This window comes from Notamacropus eugenii, chromosome 1, assembly GCF_028372415.1.
Source record: "Notamacropus eugenii isolate mMacEug1 chromosome 1, mMacEug1.pri_v2, whole genome shotgun sequence".
Classification (NCBI taxonomy): domain Eukaryota; kingdom Metazoa; phylum Chordata; class Mammalia; order Diprotodontia; family Macropodidae; genus Notamacropus; species Notamacropus eugenii.
In genome coordinates, this window is record NC_092872.1 from 256,311,563 (window position 1) to 256,330,518 (window position 18,956).

Consider the following 18,956-nt stretch of genomic DNA (forward strand, 5'->3'; position numbering starts at 1 on the left):
TGGAATACTTTGTGAAGTGGTTGGCCATAGCTTAAGATATTTTTCTCTTGAGAACTGCCTATTCATATCCTCTGATAATTATCTATACAGGAATGGTTCTTATTCACACAGTATATGTGTGTTTGTGTGTGTGTGTGCCCATGTACCCGTGTGCATGTGTGTGTGTCTGTATGTATGTGCGTATGAATAAATTCCTTATGTATCTTGGATGTGAAATTTTTGTCAGAGAAATCTGCTGCAAATATTTTTTCAAGTTAACTATTTCCCTGCTTAATAAATCAATGAAGCAATCAATTAACATTTATTCATTTCTACTACATGTGAGGCATAAAGGCAAAAAGTGTTGGGAATACAAAAAAAGACAGTCCCTCCCCTCAAGGAGTTTATGATCCCATGGGGGAGACAATATGCAGACAAACATATACAAAGCAAGCTACACAAAGAATAAATATGAAATGATTAGAGAGAGAAGGCACTATGGGTTGGGCAAGGCTTCCAGCAAAGGACTGGATTTTAGTTAGGACTTAAAGGAAATCAGGAATGTCAGCTGGCCATGTGGAGGAGGGAGTGTGTTCTAGGCATAGGGGACAGCCAGAGAAAATGGAGTTGAGGAAGGGAGGAAGAGAGAACATGTTTAGAGCTAAGAGAGTGTCTTGTTGATGGAACAGCCAGGGGGCCAGTGTCACTGACCAAAGAGTGTGTAGTATGATGGAAGAAGCATGGAAAGGTAGGAGGAGGGCATATTATGAAGGGCACTGAATGCCAAACAGAAGGCAATAGGGAGCCACTAGAGTTTATTGAGTGAGAGGTGTTTGGATCTGGGGCTGAACTCAGCTGCTAGCAGTCATCTGGAAAGCTCTGCAGGCTCCCCTTTGGTCTGGGATTCCTACCTTGATGATTTCATTGCACACTGCAGACTGAGTTAGAAGCTAGAACCAAGCCCCTGCTCTGCTCCTGGGTCTGAGCCACACAGCTGTTGCTACTGCCTGCTGCTGGACTTGTCCTTCTCTAGGGAAATTCCCAAGGGCTTGATCCTGCAGCCTTCCCCCCCCCCCCCCCAATCTGTCCTGGAAATCGCAGTGAGTTGGGTCTTTGTTTCAGGCAGAAGTTTAGAGTCATTTAACTCACTGTGCATTTTCCCAAAGGTGATGCAACCAGCTCTCTTACTCTGTTCAGTTAATTTTGTTGATACTTTTTCCTTTCTTGACATCATTATCACTGTCCACCTCCCTTCTCTCCACTTAATTCCCTCTTCTCACCCAAATGCCATCCTTAATAAGTACAGTAAAGCAAAATAAACCCACACGTTGATTATGTCTGAAAATACATGTTATTCTGCACTTTTTGTCCATCAGTATCCATTGTTATCAGCAGGTGGGAAACATGCTTTCTGGGACTGTAATTGACTATTGTGTTAATTGTAGCTCTTGGAGCAGCTAGGTGATGCACTGGATAGAGCAGCAGTGCAGGAGTCAAGAGGACCTCAGTTCAAATCTCTCCTCAGACACTTGACACTCACTAGCTGTATGACCTTGGGCAAGTCACTTAACCCCAATTGCCTCATCCTGGGTCATCTCCAGTCATCCTGATGAATATCTGGTCACTGGATTCAGATGGCCCTGGAGGAGAAGTGAGGCTGGTGACCTGCACAGCCCTCACTCACTCAAAACAAAGTCAAGTGCAAGTCATGTCATAATTTCTCTGATGGCATGGTCTTCTTCAGCAATGAAGGATGAACATACACAGTGACTGGGGAGCTGCCAGCTGGCATAGGCTCCTCCATGCTGTACCCTTCAGGTCTCTTTGAGCCGAATCTGCAATGTATTCTTGGATCCCTCTCAAGAAGTCTCTTCCTGCACTGGAGTACTCAGTCCCCAGGGTCAACAAACCTCTCTGTTTGTCTCCCTAGGTTGACCTAAGCTGGAAAAATGACCCACTTTGATATTTTTCCTGGATTTCCCTTTCAGGATTTGGTTTGGTACATTTTCTAGATCTGTTTGGAGGAATTTGGGGGTGGGTGGGAAGTTCTCAATACATCTTTCTCTTGCTGTGAACCTGTATGAGCAGAAGGATAATAGTGACCTGAAAAGAAATAAGGAGGTGCAGAAGAGGGGAGGATTTTGGGGGAGAGAATGAATTCTGTTTTGGACACACCGAGTCTGAGACGCTTATGAGATATCTGGGAAGCCTATACATCAGGAGCTCTTGCACCACTGCTGGCTATCTTCCTTCTCACATCTTCCCTGTTCTGTTTTGGGGGTGTAGCTGCTGCCTCAGAGTCCCTTCCTTATCTCCCCTGCCTTCTCCTTTTATTCTCTTAGTCCTGGGCAGACATCTTTAGTTAGGTCAAACAGCTTTCCCTTAAACATGCCAAAGACAGACCTACTGCTTTCAGTATCAAATGGCCAGTTTTGTTTTGTGAAGCCCCAAAGGCCTTTTTAATGGAATGGAACCCTGTGAAAGGTTGAGAGCTTTGCTCAAAATGTACAGCAGCTGCTTACTCAATTTACAAAATGGACAATGGCTGCTTAAACAAATTTGCCAAGACCTTCTTACAATTGAGCCTTAATCCACTTCTAATAGCTGATAGTAGACTTTACAAAGCACTTCTGACAGTCCTTTCAGTTACATAGCACAAACAAATATATTATTCCAATTTTACTTGTGAGTAAACTGATGAGTCTGAGACAGGACTAAAAGGACCAACCTAGGTCCTTCTACCTCCAAGTCCAGTGGTCTCCCCACTACACTACTGCCTCCTTATCTCCTGCCACTGTCTACAGAAACACCATACTCTAGCCAAATTGGACTGCATGCCATTCTCTGGACAAGCCTTGCATGTTCCCACCTCTGGTCTTTGCTCCAGTCTTCTTTCTACCAGGGATGCCCACCATCTTGTTCTGTTGAAATTCCTCCAATCTTCAAGACTTAGCTCAGCTCAAATGTCAAGCTGTCCATGTAGAGGAATCCCTTGTGCTCAGTTTGGAATTAATCACTCTCTCTTTTGTACCTCTAAAGCAGTTAGCTTGTATTTAACAAATTCTGCCTTATATGACATTTTTTTGAGAAAGTGTCTCGGTCCCTCCAGTAGAGCATAAGCACCTTGAGGTCAGAGATTTTGACTTTTCCATCTCTGTATTTTCCAAAGTGTCTGACACAAAGACTGGCACCTCATCAGTAAATGTTTGACTGAATTACAACGTGTGACACTCTCTGTGCACATGCAGTCAGTTGGGTAAAGATGTGGGAAATAAATTTAATGAGATGAAGCTCCTGAGGGAAAGACCCACACAGAGGTAAATGGAAGTACAACAAGATAGATGGTTAGAGATCTAAAGGTTACAGGCACCATAACAGGGGAAAGAGGGCAGTATGAATAACTTAAGTGAAGAAGGTCACTGGGGGTATGGAATCTACTGAATAAAATAAGTGAGCCTAAGAAAGCCCTGTGAAATCAGGGGAAATGAACAAATGGAGAGGAGAGGGACTGACTCCACCTGATGTTGGGCTCATGAAAGAAAACATGTTTGATGCATGCCAAGCATCAGAGGTCAATACAGAAGGCAAAATGGTGGAAGGACAATAGGGAAGATAACTGATTATCATCAGAGCTAAACCTTGCTGGAAAATTAAATGTATTCTGTGGTCAGTGTTCACAAGAGAAAGAGGACAGGGACATATTTCCCTATGAAAGAGTGATGTCAGAGGAAGCTAAAGGTTGCTCCTAACTAACAGGTGACCCAAGAGGATCCTGTGACATTCAGTTACAACCCAGAACCAAATATTATCTGCTGTTTCTTGGGATGGGTAAAGGACAACGCAAAACTTATATAAAAACAGTTAGAGAGTCAAGATAATTTAAATTGTAATATTGTCTGAGCCTGTGATTTTATTGGTGTAAAAAGTTTCCTGTTGAAAAAACTGTTTCTAAGGATGCAGATCAAGTGACTGCCCTGTAACTCACTGTCTTAGGGTTGTCTGAGTCACGGAAGTGTTAAGTGACTTACCCAGGTTCACAGAGCAAGCGTGTGTCTGAGGCAGGCATTGAACCCAGAACTTCCTAACTTAGATGTCAGTTTTCTATTCATTACATCATACCACACTGTCTCTCAGATCAGTATTTGCCTCTGTTCAAAGCAACATTCATTATTATTCTTATTGTAAAAATAACAGCTAACATTTACATGTATTTGCAATGTGCCAGGAACCATGCGAAGTGCTTTACAATGATTGTCTTATCTCATCCTCACAATGATGGCTGCTATCATTATCCCCGTTTTATAGATGAGGAAAACGAGATTATATCTGACTTTAGATTTAGATAGTATACTAAACAGGAATGGGGCAAATGAATGAGGAACTATTTCTGATGAGCTAGTCCTTGGAATTTTACATTATGCTTGTTCTAGATTTTTCAGAAACAGTGATTATACAAAGAAGTCTAACAGCTCACCTGATGAGATCTTGAACCCGGCTATTAAAAGCATCAACTGGTGAGGACTTGTTTTTCACTTCCTGTGCTGATATTTTGGGTGCAGTAGGATGGCTGTTTCCATTTGGCATGCTGGAGATCAGGCAGCCAAAAACCACAGCACTAATTCTGAGAAGTCCAGTTGTCAAACCTTCAAATACTTGTTTATTTGCATTTCTTCCCAAAATAGCATTATTTTCATCTGGAACATAAACCTAAAGAAATATGATAAATGCACTTTAATAAAAATTTTTTAAAGGAACTGAAATGATTCTGACAATCTAATTATAAATATTTAAGAAGTTTTATAGATTAAAATCTGAAATGCACAAACTAGTAAATGAGCTCTTAATATGCAATAATAATTAAATTAGAAAGTTATATGAACAAAACCAATTTAAACATCACTATGTGCCAGTAATTCATGATTCTGAAATACGTGAAGACAACCCATACTCCTCTACCAGAATGAATTCTGAAATTCACATTTACTATGCAAAGACAAAACAAACGTGACCAGTGACTTTACTACCCTCCTAACACACAGTAAATCTCAACCCTAAAATTGGAGCTTTGAGTTCTCCTTGACTCCCTCCTAGCTCACTGACCAAAAGCAGAAAAAGTCAATCATGTAAATGGCGTATCTAGCTGCCCCAGGGATTTTGGAATCAAATTTGGTGACTCTATCTTTTTAGTTATCCCTTGTGCTTGGTAGGCGCTCCTCGTCCCTGTCCTATTGTTGGGTTCCTAACAATTTCAAAGACCAATCCAAATGCTACCTCTTCCAGGAAGTCTGTCCTGACATCCTCAATGAGTCAAGACTTTTCTCTCCACAGGCCTCAGAGAGTCCTTGGTATTTCTCTTAGCCATTTACCATTTTATATGAAAGTTATTTGTGTGCAGTGAGGAAGCCACAGTGGGCTAGTTTCCCTCGAGACAGGCCCTTGAGAGCAGACAGCTTCCCATATCCTTCCAAGAGCAGCTTGGAGGGAATGGAAAGACCATTGGAAAAGGGGTGTGCATGTCCCTCCAAAGCTCAAGGGGAGGTGCTGGAGTGAGAGGCTCAGGACCCACCTGCTGGAGGAGGAACACGGAGAACAGGGTTCACCAAGACCCAACTGTGAGTTGACCAGACACAGCCTTGTGTGAGTCTTCCAATGAGAAAGCATTCATTCCTCTATAGTCCCAGAGCAGACCCTTTGTGTGAAGGGCAGGGCTGGCTGGTGGTCTTCTAACCTGGAACTCTAGGCAATTGCTCTCTGTGGGCCAGCTGCTGGAAAGAGGGAAGAGGAGAGCTCCCTCAGCTAGAGAAGCCCTACCCTGCAGGGTACTGGCCATCCCTGGTGTGGGGTAAGAGGGGTGCACCATGGTGGGGTGGCATGCTACTGGTGAAAAGGCAATAAGGTGCAGAGCAGTCTCCTAGGTGAGCACCAATCTCCAAGCACTGATTCAAGGTTTCTGCTCTTTGAGGGTCCTCCCCAGGGCAGTTCTGTAAACCATGGAGACCCTCCAGATCTGTGAGGAAGGAGTGACCACTGGGGAAGTTCCTGACTCCTCTGTGTATCTCGCAATTTATAGAAAAAAACTGTTTTGTATTCAGCTCTCTTAGGGAGGGGGTGCTCTCTTCTGGGTCCTAATGACTCCTGTGTACACATGACCTTTACAATTCTGGATCAGGGCTGCAGTCTGAGCCACTGACCTGCAGATATGCATCTTTACACTCAAATAAATATCGCCTTCTTTCTATTCCTGACCCTATTCACCCTTTGGGTTTCACCTTGGAGCCAATCTTGTACATGCTCTCATCTCAATGATGGTGAGGGTCTTGAGGCCATCATGAAATTGGCATCATGATAAGGCATCAAAGGAAACAGCATCGTGTTTTTTTTAAAATTTATTTATTTAACTTTTAACATTCATTTTCACAAAATTTTGGGTTCCAAATTTTCTCCCCTTTTGTCCCCTCCCCCCACCCCAAAACACCGAGCATTCTAATCGTTGTTTTTTTTTTTTAACTGACTTGACAAGTTCTGAATTCACCAGGACATCATAGTACAACAGAAAGAATATTAGATTTGGAGTTAGAGGACCAGGGTTCAAATCGCAGCTTGGAAAAGTAACTGTGTGACCTTCCATGAGTCACACCTTCTCTGGTCCTCAGTTTCCTCATCTGCAACATGACCTTGGTTCCCTGCTCTAATTCAGTGACCTCTTAAAGCTGGTCAAGACTTTGTGAGCAAGGAGGCTGCACTGGTGTGCACTGGCTCTGTGAGAAACTTTTTAAGTCTTTGGGAATTGAGGACAAAGTGAAAGTGCTAATTTCTTTAGGATAATCAAGGGACAGAACCTCAGACTTCTCAAGGGAAGAGAATCAGATTTGTTAATTCCCAGCTAATGGGAGAAAGGTAGGACAGTCATTATTGCTTAAACAGAAGGGTCTTTCAAAAAGGAATACACAGACAAAAAGGAATACAAAGCACAGACAAATTACCAGAAGTGACCCACCTTGGAAATGTGCAGGATGAAGAGGAGGTAATGCCATAAAGGAAGGAAGTGACATAAACAAACAAACAGTAATCAAGGCGTGGTCATGACAAGAGGAACAGATGGTGGGAGCTGGTTCCTTGCCTTGGGGCTGGACTAGAAATTTATGCTTGGACAGAGACACAGAAGAAGGAGCCAAGGAGCTAAAACCAATGGACATAAACCAATGTTTATGTAGAAGTGGCTGAGATAGTCTCAGCTGATGACAAGAAGAATGGTTCTGGTTTACCCAACAGTTACTACAGTGATTGCAGAAAAAAAACAAGGCTGTGCTCGTGAGCCTCAATAAGTTATTTTAGCACATTAGAAATAGGAAATCCTAGTGCTAGGCTTCTTTGAGAGAGGGTAGGTTCTTCAAAGCACATACTTACTGTGGGGCTGTGGAAATCCAAATGCCCCACAATGAAATTAGAAAAGTCCTTCCAGAAAACTTCACCTTGTGAATGATGATGAATTAGATGGGTGTTCGTCCTTCGTTGCTGAAGAAGACCATGCCATCAGAGAAATAATGACATGACTTGCACCTGACTTTGTTTTGAGTAAGGAAGGGCTGTGCAGGTCACCAGCCTCACTTCTCCTCCACAGCCATCTGAATCCAGTGACCAGATATTCATCAGGACGACTGGAGATGACCAGGAGGAGGCAGTTGGGATTAAGTGACTTGCCCAAGGTCACACAGCTAGTGAGTGTCAAGTGTCTGAGGTGAGATTTGAACTCAGGTCCTCCTGACTCCTGCACTGGTGCTCTATTCACTGCACCACCTAGCTGCCCCGATGAGTTAGATATGGTTACCTCATCATAGATGGAGAGGCTTCAGAGGCAGCACTAGATAGGGGACAGCTCACTGGGCTGAGAGTCTGGAAATCTACCTTAAGTCCCTTACACCAACCTTGGACACATCACTACAAATTAATACTGTATACATGGACAGATTGCTGCTTGACAAGTCTTTATCCTCTCCACATGGATTGTCTATCTAATTTTCAGTAGCTTATGTGACAAACCTTGCTGCTCTCTTCACTTTCCCCCTCTACCCACGCTGACAGCAGATGACCCAAAAACCTGACATATGAGCTCCCTCAGTAGCCTTCCCAGTTTCTCAAATGTTCTCAGTTTCATCACTCATTCCTCTGACCACTATTCTTCATTAGGGTTAATTCCTACAGTTAGATCAGAAGGCCACAAAGATGATGAAGCAGCACTTTTCTGTAAACTACTTTCATTTCCAAACCTCAAAAGAAGGGAACCATATATCAACCACTGCCTAATTATAGTTAAATCCACAGAGAAGACAGGACTGCTGCCTTAAGGCAGAATTTGTTAATACCTAGGGCTCCCAATCAATGCCCCTATTCCCAAACCACTTTGCATGCTCTGTGTAGTGACTGCATAAACCAAGTCAAGGCTCAGTGGGAGGGCTCGTGAAGGGCTCAGTCTGACGCTGCCTTAGCCTAGAAGGGGCAGCAGAGGTTAACTCTTCCCAGTTACATAAAGCAAAGGGGCAGTTATTGCAAAATATTATGGACAGGAGGAGAGTGGGGCATGGTGAAAGATGGAGACAACATACAAGGTATGTTAATGTTCAGAGGAAAATGGAGATTAGGCCTGATAGAAAGAGGCCTATCAATTCATTCCTCTCCTTGTCCCAAAAATCCATGGAGAAAAGATCTGGGCCTGGCCAATTCCCATAACCCCCAACATGAGAAGCCAAGGCCATCCAGCAATCTAGTCAGAGAAGAGGGGTGGTCTGTGCAGCAGAGGGACCAAAGAAGGAGGGAAAACAAAACAAAACAAGAACAAAAGATTAAAAAGTATGAATAAAAACTGACATCATGTGACTGCTCTATGGCATGACGATGGTGTCCTGGATCCCACGGCCTCTTGCCTACTCCAGCATCTCGTCACAGTGCTCATCTTTCATCCCTCTCTTTCCCTGGATTTCTTCCCAGATCTCTCCAGACACAGAAGAGCTTTCCCTTGATCGTTTCCTAGTGCATTCAGCTAACATTTCATCTTGATTCTCCCCTTCAAAGTTTCACATCTGGTAAAAGCTATCCACAATTAGTGGATCTGTTTTCTCATTATCACTCTGTTGCAAATGACTTTCTCCCCCACTTTTCTATAACAATTACTCTCTAATGACCTTTCTGAAGCTTCTGACATGAATGATCATTCCTACTACTTAAAGAACACTCTACTCCTTTGACTTCAGAGATATCACACTTGGGTTCCTATCCTGACTTTGATTGTTCCTCTTATCTCCTCATCCTCCAATGTCTGTTATTTGGCCTTTTTCTTCTTCTGTCTTCTCCATTTTGTAATAGCCTCCCTCTTTGAATCTCATGTAGCAATTTGTTTTACAACTTCTAATCCCATCATATTGTGTATTATAATTGTGTCTGCCTTATTCCCTACTGGAAAATAAGCTTAGTCATCTAGAATCTTCTTATCTTCCATTTCTACCCTAGAGCTTCACATAGAGTAGGTGTTTAATAATGTTTGCTAAATTAAGCAAAGTCCTTTTATCTCTCTGGGCCTCAGTTTATTCTGAAAGAGGAGAAAGGTAGACTAGATTCAATAAGATTTTTTTTACCTCTAATATTTTGTGCTTTGTAAGTATGCATAATTCTTGATTGAGGAAAATTTTAGACTTCTAGCACATACGAAAGCCATCACTCATCACTCGAAAGCAGTCAGAATTTCTCTCCGAGTGAATTCACTGGGTTCTTAGAGGACCACTGACTACTACTTACCTGTGAGGAGACTCTGTGGTGACCCGTCCAACAGTGCTTATTGCTGGTCATGCTTTGCCTTCCTTTTGTCAACGTGGATAACTAAGAATCAACTTCATTTCAATTACCAGAAGCACATGTTGATTCTGCAAGGTCAACTACACCATAAAGATTAAAATATTCTACATTTGGACATAAATATGCCCAGTAGAGTAAAAACCCAAAGCACAGAAGGACCTATGTAAAGGAGGTAGGGGCTTGGGACATGGTTGAATTCTGTTGCAAATGGAGTGGGTCACCTTGGGCAGCCGTGGTCATAGGAGCATGAAAGGTGGTAAGGGGATAGGGTACTGAGTAAGGATATGTCACGGCCTAGAGATTTGCCTTCTTTGTTACTGGCTCACTGCGTTGTTTTTTTTTTTTTTTAACCTTCTTTGGATGCTTGGTGTCCTAGATGGTGGAGGTCACTAAAACTGCTTTATATTTGGTGCAAAACTCCTATTTTATAGAGAGGTCTCAGAGGTCAGGAGGATCAGAGAAAATGTATGGTCACTCATCTTTACTGTTTCATATGACTCAGCCATTTGGACCTTCCATTCTAAAGGGAGCTGGAAAGTGGAGGAGGAGGGAGGAAGCTTAGAGTCTTAGAAGCTTAGGAAGCCCACATGGGGCAGAGGTAAGGAGAGGTAAGGAAAGTCTAGAGTCTAAAATGAGCCAGGAGGGAAGAAAGTGTGGCTAGAGACCCTCCTGAAATGGAGGTCCTGGCTACAAAGTCACCAGTTATGGAAGAGGGCGGATGTGCTGGAACTAGCTCATATCAGCTTGTGAAAGAGTTGAGTGTTAACTTTTCGGTTTGAGAATTTACACTTAAGAAAGTGTATAACTTAGAGTTTAATTCATTGTTTTGTTGATTGTCTAGACTTAAGGAAGTGACAGGGAAAATGTTAATAATGCAGATTAAACTTAAAAGGTGTTACATGTATACTTTCTCCCCTTCCTTCCCACCCCCCACTAAGTTAGTTATTAAACATTTACCAGCATATGAGGGTCTAAGGGTGGGAAGCCTACTTTCCTGGAGCAACTCCACGTGGAGGCAATGAGCCAAAGCAAGAAAATGGTCTTTTTACTGTCAGTCTCTAGGACTGGATATCATTTATGGAAGCCCAGAGACTTGGAAAATCCTAGCTCACTAGGGTGAGCATCAGCAAATCCATGCATTCAATGGCTTCTGAGTAGATTTCAGTTTCCTAGTCTCTCTACTGCAGTACATTGGCCTCTGCCAGAGAACCTTAGTATTTGGAATTCACAGTTAACAGGATGAATACAAAAGGTACTGAGGGTAGCTGCTAAACACTTAGAATCAGAAAGAACCTTCCAATCCTGTCTTTTTTGTGGGCTGACCACGGACAAAAGGCTCAAGTCAGACCACCAATTCAGTCTTAGTAAGTGTATTCACTCAGAAATTATTTACATGACAAGTACACACCACTTTAAAATGGTGTGGGGGAAACAGCATTGGGTTTGGAGCCTTGTCTCAGACCCAAGTCTGAAGGACAGTCTTGTTACTTAGCATTCATGAGACCTGGGACTAGGCTTTTTCTCTTTCTGGGCTCAGCTACCTCCCTACATTAGTAGGGTTTACAATGGATGAGTTCTAAGGTCCCTTTCAGTGCTAAATACCATAATCCTGCATTTGACTGAAGATCAAGGGCTTGAGTGATCCAAAATGTAGATCCCATAATAACTGAGATTCTGGTGTATTCATTTTCACTTCTCCAATTAACAGTTGCTATCTACAAAATCAATTATTGTGCCTTTTTAATCTTTAATTTTGAGTAAAAGAAAGCTTGGCATGGTAGAGACCTAGCCTTGAAGCTAGGAAAATATGGATTGAAATCCCATCTCTGACATACATGAGCTATGTCCAGAGTGACTCACTTAACTTCTCACTGCCCCATGCAGCTGTCTACCTTTGGCCCCACACTGTGCCAAGCCCTTTGTCCCCAAGCTCTCTCCCAGCTGTAATATACTTCTTCCTACCACCTCCTAGAGTCAGTCAATCGGTGTTGGGGATTCCCAAAAGGTGCTGCTCAGGTATTACATCCCGCAGAAAGTCCTTCCTAATTATTAGTGCTCTTGAAAGTTACTTTGCACCTCCCATGTAGTTTTTAATTTGTAAAATGAGGGTTTGGGATAGTTCACCCCAAGGTCCCAGGACACCAAAGAGTCACAAGATGAGATGAAGTCCCTTCCAGCTGGGAATGTAGGCTTCAAAGAGGGATCCTGGAATGCTCCCTCCAACTGTGTGAAAACTTAAAGCTATTGTATGATAATAAAGAGATTTTAAGGTAGTTCTCTTATTCCATTCAGTAAATGTTATTTACTAAGAAACCATGAAACTCATTTAGCAAGTATCTATCAAGTACCTGGCATATGTAAAGCATTGTGCCAGGCACTGAGGGATTTCTAAAAATAAGGAAGACCTGCTCTAGCCAAACCACTCCAGCATTAAGTCCAATTCTATCGACCACCTAATGTGTCTGGAGTACGTGAGAAGCAAGGGCAAAGGAAACGAAAGGGAAGTTCATGGGCAGCACCACAGCTTCTTTGAGACAGAAAAAGATCACAGACAGAGACCCAAGGCTGGGGCAGCATTGGTCTAGCCACAATACAGGGCTTATGTGGGCAGTGAAAGTCTGGTGGGAAGGAAAACTGCCATCCAAGTGCCACCAATACACCTCCCTTCTCAAAGGAGTACAAATCCTTAAGGTGGTACCATAAATCTGGATGTCTGAGTGGGTTATTGGGATGGAAGTAGGATGTCAGAGGGTTGCCTGTCTAGTGATTATATGTGAGTTTTCCTTCCAGGAAGAATCCAAGCTCTCAGGCAGTATCATAAAGTTGGAGGTCTGCATATTCTTGGAGTTATGTGGGGCTCATCTTCAGAGAGGACAGAAAATTGTATCCATTATTTTTGGGTGGCTGTTCATCTTTTATGTGTTTTCTATGGAGTGACATAAAGGACGTTCTAAAACCAATTTTGGGTGCTTGAACAAGAACTGCTGACCCTTTTGCCAACATCAGTGGAGACCTAGACAAAAGTTATATTCAGGTTATATTTTGAGATTGTCTCCTTGAAGTCAATTCTAGGAAGCAGAAATGTGAACCAAATAGAGAATGGTTTCTTAGGCAGTCCCCAAGACTGAACTTGGTCTGCGTAAGCCCAGAGCATGGGATATTGGGACATACAAGGTTAATGTTTTTTCTAATGATGTCCTATTACTTGTGAAACTGAATTTATACCACCAACAAAAAGCATCTTTGTTTCTTTCAAATGGCTGGAATGTAAGAAGTATATGAAATCATTAATATTTTCGTTGGTGTAAAGTGGGGAAGTAAGAATATATACTTGTCTCTCTGAAATGACTTTAATATTTTAATTAACTTTGCACCTGGGGTTGAGACATGTCAAGTTTCTGCCTGGAATGAATTTTGATGATTTTATACTCCTGGAAAAAAACAAACATCAACAAACCCACAAGATTTTCCTGGGAGTACCAGAGTAGCTTCTGTTCTAGTGGTCTGAACCATAAGCCATCTACGGAAGTTGTGGAAGGAACCTCTTTTTGGAAGATAAGCACTGGTTTTAGGTTTCTGCGTTCAGGTTATGGGATTGGAAATGCCAGAAGTTTCAAGTACAAGAGCTGTTCACTGCAGGATAGGTAGAGCTGGGCAGCTTCAGTGGGAGCGACCTCAACCCTGACCTCCAGAGACCACCTACCTTCGGGGAAGGGTCGGTTCCAAGTTCATTGGAGGAATGAATGCATTAGGCTAGTGGTTTTTAATACTGACTTTGACTAAGTTGGCAATTTTCTAGAACGAGTCTGTCCAGGCAAGCCCAGAAACTGTTACTTCTGAATGGAACAAACACTAGTAAGTGACTGATGAGCAGATATAAGAACATAAGGTCTGCATTTCACCTATTAAATGTTCCCTAGGGGCAAGCTGCTTAGGAGACACTTTCACTCGTGCAAAGAACAGTAATGTCAGAATAGAAAATGAAATACAGTAATTTCTTCATGCTTGTACTAGGCCCATGAACAAACCTCGGTAATACAATGGCCTTTGCTGTGAGGTTTTTAAAACAATCGAAATATCAGTACCAAGGGCCTGAAGGGCCTTAAAGCCTCACTTACGTATAACATAGCCTCACTTGACTTCATAAAGCTTTACTCAGAGATTCATTACAAAAGGAAACATTACAGTTACCAAGATACAAATCTGGAGTGAAAAGCTGGACAAAGAGAATCTGTGAATGGCTGTAATCCTGAAAGGAGCCCATGTCTGAAGGGGACAGATAGGTACAAAGGTCTCTTGGTATGTCAGAGGGAAAAAGAAGCCTTTTAGCTCCCTGTCTTCCATCTGTATTAATTCCCTATATCTTCTGGGTATCAGGGATGCAAAAATATTTTTCCCATCAACATTTTCCCTTCTTAAACTAGCTGCATTGATTCTGTTTGTGACAAAGCCTTTTCCATTTTATGCAAGTGAACTGGCCAATCTCATGTTTTGTGATTGCTTTTAATCCTTGTTTGGTCAAGAATTTTCCCCAGTAGAAACTTGAAAGATTTATGACCTTGTTCTTTTCTTGTGGTGTTACCTTTCTAGAGGAGCATCAAGGCTTACCACGGGCAGCTACATAAAATTCAAACTCCTTACACAGGCAGACAAGGCCCTCTATGATTTACGACCACTATTACTCCTTCCATTTCTTCTCATATATTTCCTTCCTCATCACTTTGAACTGCTCATCCTGTCACCCACATTGTCTTTTGCTTACTCTGTTCCCTAGATCTAGAATGTCTGCCTTCTTGCATTCCTAGCTATTTCTTTGAAGTCCAGCCCAAATGCTCCCTCTCTCATGTAGCCTTACTTCATCTCTCTTGTTGGTAATGATCATTCCCACCCTTGGTCTTCATAGCATTCTGTCTTGTACCTTTCAGGCATATTTAAATATGAATTAATTATGGGTATTGATGTTTTATCCCTTTACTAGACACCAGACTACAAGATACATAAGGACATTTAGGTACCCCTATGATTCTGTCCTGGGCCCTCTTCTCTTTTCCCTCTATACTGCTTCACTTGGTAATTTCATCAGCTCCAATGGAACTAATGACCATCTCTATACTGATGATTCTCAAATCTCAACTGCTTTTCAGACATCTCAAACTGGATGTTTGGTAGACATCTTAAACTCAACACGTTCAAAATGGAACTCATTATCTTTGCCCCAAAACTTGACCCGCTCCCACCTTGCCAATTACTGTCAAGGGCACCACTATCCTCCCAGTCCCTCATACTCACAACCTAGGAGTCACCCTGGTCACTTCACCATCTCTTACCCTCCATATCCAAGTGTGGCCAAGACCTGTTGTTCACCTCTGTTCCGTCTCTTGACTATGTCCTCAACTCTCCTCTACCATTCTCTAACCATCACCACTCTGGCCCACGTTCTCAGCACCCCATGCTTGGACTACCTATTGCATAACAGCTGGTAGATCTGTCTGCCTCAAGTCTCTCCCCATTCTAGTCCCTCCTCCTTTTGGCCATTGAAGTGCTTTTCTTAAAGCACAGGCTGAACCATGTCACACAATGCAACTCCCCTCTCCTTCTGCTCCTACTCAATAAACTCCAATGGCTTTCTACTGCCTCTAGGAACAATGACAAAATGTTTTGCTTGGCATTCAGAGCCCTTTATCCCCTGGCTCCCCTATCTTTCCAGTCTCCTTACACCTACATCCCAACACATACTCTTCAACCCAGGGATACTGTTTTCCTGGATGTCCCATGAAGAAGACCCTCCATCTCTAGGTTCAGGGCTGTCTCCTGTGACTGGAATGCTCTCCATCCTCCAGTCCACCTGCACCTTCCAGGCTTCCTTTTGGTGGGTTGTTGCCCTTCGTTTTTGAAGAGGACCAAAATGACATCACCATGATAAAGTGAAGTTTCAGTGTGTCTTACCGTGGTTGATCAGGCCAATATGAACTCGGAATGCTCTACCACAGATTGGGCACAGATAGTCCACGTGAATTTTGGGGGTGGATACTCCAAATCTGCACATCCTGCGTTTACTTTGTGCTGTCTCAATTCTGCTTTACTCACAGAGCACAGCACCCTTTCTGATGTGGGCACACCATGCTGTGCCAATGTCTCCCATGTCCCACAATCAAATACAAAGTTCTTGAGAGAGACCTTGAGAGTGTCCTTGTACCACTTCTTCTGACCACCATGCGATCACCTGCCCCATGTGAATTCATTTGAATAATGTGGCCAGCCTACTGGAAGGTTCTCTGAAGCAAGTCTGAATGCTTGGCAGTTCAGTTCATGCAAGCACTTCAGCGTCTGGTACCTTATCCTGCCAGGTGATCCTCAGAACTTCCTAAGACAGTTCAAATGGAAGCAATTTAGTTTCCTGACATGGCGTTGGTAGACTGTCCATGTTTCACAGGCATACAACAATGAGGTCAGCACAACACCTCTGTAGATCTTCAGTTTGGTAGTCAGTCTAATAGCTCTTCTCTCCCAAACTTTTCTTCAGGGCCTCTCAAACACTGAGCTAGCTCTGGCAATGCGTGCATCAACCTCATTGTCAATGTGTATATCCCTGGAAAGTACACTACCAAGGTAAGTGAATTTATCCACAGCATTCAAAACTTCTCCATTTGTTGTAACTGATGTTTCCACGTATGGATGGTGTGGTGGTGGCTGATGGAGCACCTGTGTTTTCTCAGTGTTGATTATCAGGCCAAAATTAGCACAGGCAGCAGAGAATTAATCCATACTTTGTTGCATCTCAGCTTCAGAGGCTGCAATGAGTGCACAATCATCTGCAAACAGAAAATCATGCACCAGCACTCCCTCCATTTTGGTCAAACTGAAGAACTTAACATCAGTACAGTAGTTGACCTTGATGCCATGTTCATCCTCATTGAAAGCATTTGAGAACATGGCTGAAAACATCATACTAAAAAGCATGGGAGCAAGCAAACAGCTCTGTTTCATTCCACTGGTGACTGGGAAGGGACGAGAGCATTGTCCATTATCCAGAACCCGGGCAAACATGCCATCATGAAATTGATATACAATATTGATGAACTTCTCTAGGCAACCAAATTTTGCCATAATTTTCCATAAGCCCTCATGACTAACAGTGTCAAAGGCCTTGGTCAGATCTACAAATGTTGTGTATAGACCTCTGTTCTGCTCCTGGAATTTCTCTTGGAGTTGTCAGGCAACAAACACCATATCAACTGTTCCTCAGCCCTTTCTGAAACCACACTGGCTCTTAGGTATGTGACCATCTTCCAGGTGAAGTAAGGAGCCTAGTAAGGAGGACTCTAGCAAGAATTTTGCCAGCAGTGACTAAGACAGATACCCCGCTGTGACTGTCAAAGGACAATCTATTCCCTTTATGGAGATAGACAGTGAAGGCATCCTTAAACTCCTGGGGGATAACTTCCTCTTGCCATATAACCAAGAAAATTTCAGTCAGTTTTTGTATGAGCAATGGTCCCCCTACCTTGTAAATCTCAGCTGGAATAGAATCAGCACCAAGTGCTTTGCCACATGAAAGGAGACTAATGGCTCTCAAAACCTCTTCTTCAGTTGGAAGTTCAGCTAAGGAGGGATTGACTTCAACCTGAGGTAAATGATCAATGGCCTCAGCATTGATTTATAATGGTCTGTTGAGAACACTATGGAAGTGTTCAGCCCAGCTCTCTAGGTTCATGTTCTTATGAATATATGAATATGAATATATGAACATATGAATCAATATGGCTCCATTATCACTGAGTAGTTATGATGCACCATAGGTTTTTCGTTCATAAATAGCTTTCAGGGAATCATAAAAGCGCTTTGGATTGCTATTATCAGTATAAAAACAGAATTTCATCTGCCTTCTTACTGAGCCAGGAATCCTGCACCTCTCTAAGCTTTGCTTGTACTTTGCTTTTGATGGAATTAAATACTGCCTTCTTAGAGGTGGATGAACTATCCTGCTGGTATATCCTGTGTAGTTCTCATTTTTTGTTTAACAGTTTCTAAATTTCCCCTTCATTTTCATCAAACCAGTCTTGGTATTTGTGAGTGTTCTGACCCAAATGAGCAAATGCAGTGCTGTACACCAAATATCTGAAAGCTGCCCACTCCTTTTCTGCTGCACTGTTGTCAACTGTGTGTTGGCTCAACTTTCCCTCCAAGTTAGCACCAAACTGTTTGTGTTCAGAGAAGTGCTCTAATTTATTGACACTGATCCTCCTGGTAGTCATTTTGCCTTGGGGGCGACACTTTTGATGAACGCGAATTGGATTGGATTTGGGCTTGGAAAGGATAAGTGTATTATCTGTCCAGCACTCTGCACCCTACATTGCCTTTGTCACTCTCACATCTTGTCTGTCTCTTCTCCTTACAATCACATAGTCTATTAGATGCCAATGTTTGCTGTGAGGGTGCATCCATGAAGTTTTATTGCGTTTAGGTAAATGGAAAACAGTGTTAGTGATAAGAAGGCCATGCGATGCACAAGTCTTCAGCAGCAAATGACCATTGCTGTTGCTGTTTCCAACTTCATTCCTCCCTAAGACTCCCTGCCAAGTCTGGTAGTCTAAGCCTACTCTAGCATTAAAGTCACCCAGAATTATCAGCTTGTCCTCTTTTGACACATTGATGATAAGGATCTCTAGGTTGTCATAAAATTTTTCTTTGACCTCATCAGGGTTTGTCATGGTGGGAGCATAGGCACTGATGATGGTGGAATGGCGTTTTCCTGTGAGTGGCAATCACATTGTCATGAGCTTGTCATTCAACCTTTTGGCAGGCATACCAGCTTGCTGAATAGATTAGTTTTGATTGCAAAACCCACTTCAGCTTCACAGTGCTCCCCTTCACTGCACCCACTCCAGAAAAATGTGTATCCAGCTCCAACTTCAGTACTCTGGCCTTCATTTGCAAACCTTGTTTCACTCAGGGCTGCTCTTTGGATTGAGATACTGTTGAGTTCTCTTGCAACAAGAATAGTACGTCTTTCAGGTCTTGTTGGGGGACAGCTCTGGACCGGGGTCCCCCGTGAGGACCGTGAGACGCCTGAGGGTCCGAACCTGCCCCCTTGTGGGGTACTGGGATGGCCCTGGTAACAGGCTGGCTCC

The 18,956-nt window shown here is 42.8% G+C and overlaps 1 protein-coding gene across 4 annotated transcripts in view; it reads right to left on the bottom strand.

Moving 5' to 3' along the window:
* The window catches only part of SCAPER (S-phase cyclin A associated protein in the ER), a 406,759-nt gene that overhangs the window by 77,788 nt on the left and 310,015 nt on the right, over positions 1-18,956 (bottom strand). For all 4 annotated transcript variants that reach the window (XM_072628639.1, XM_072628640.1, XM_072628637.1 and 1 more), the window contains one exon: positions 4,454-4,686. In XM_072628639.1, coding sequence (XP_072484740.1) covers positions 4,454-4,686 — 233 coding nt within the window. The remainder of the gene's footprint in view (positions 1-4,453; positions 4,687-18,956) is intronic.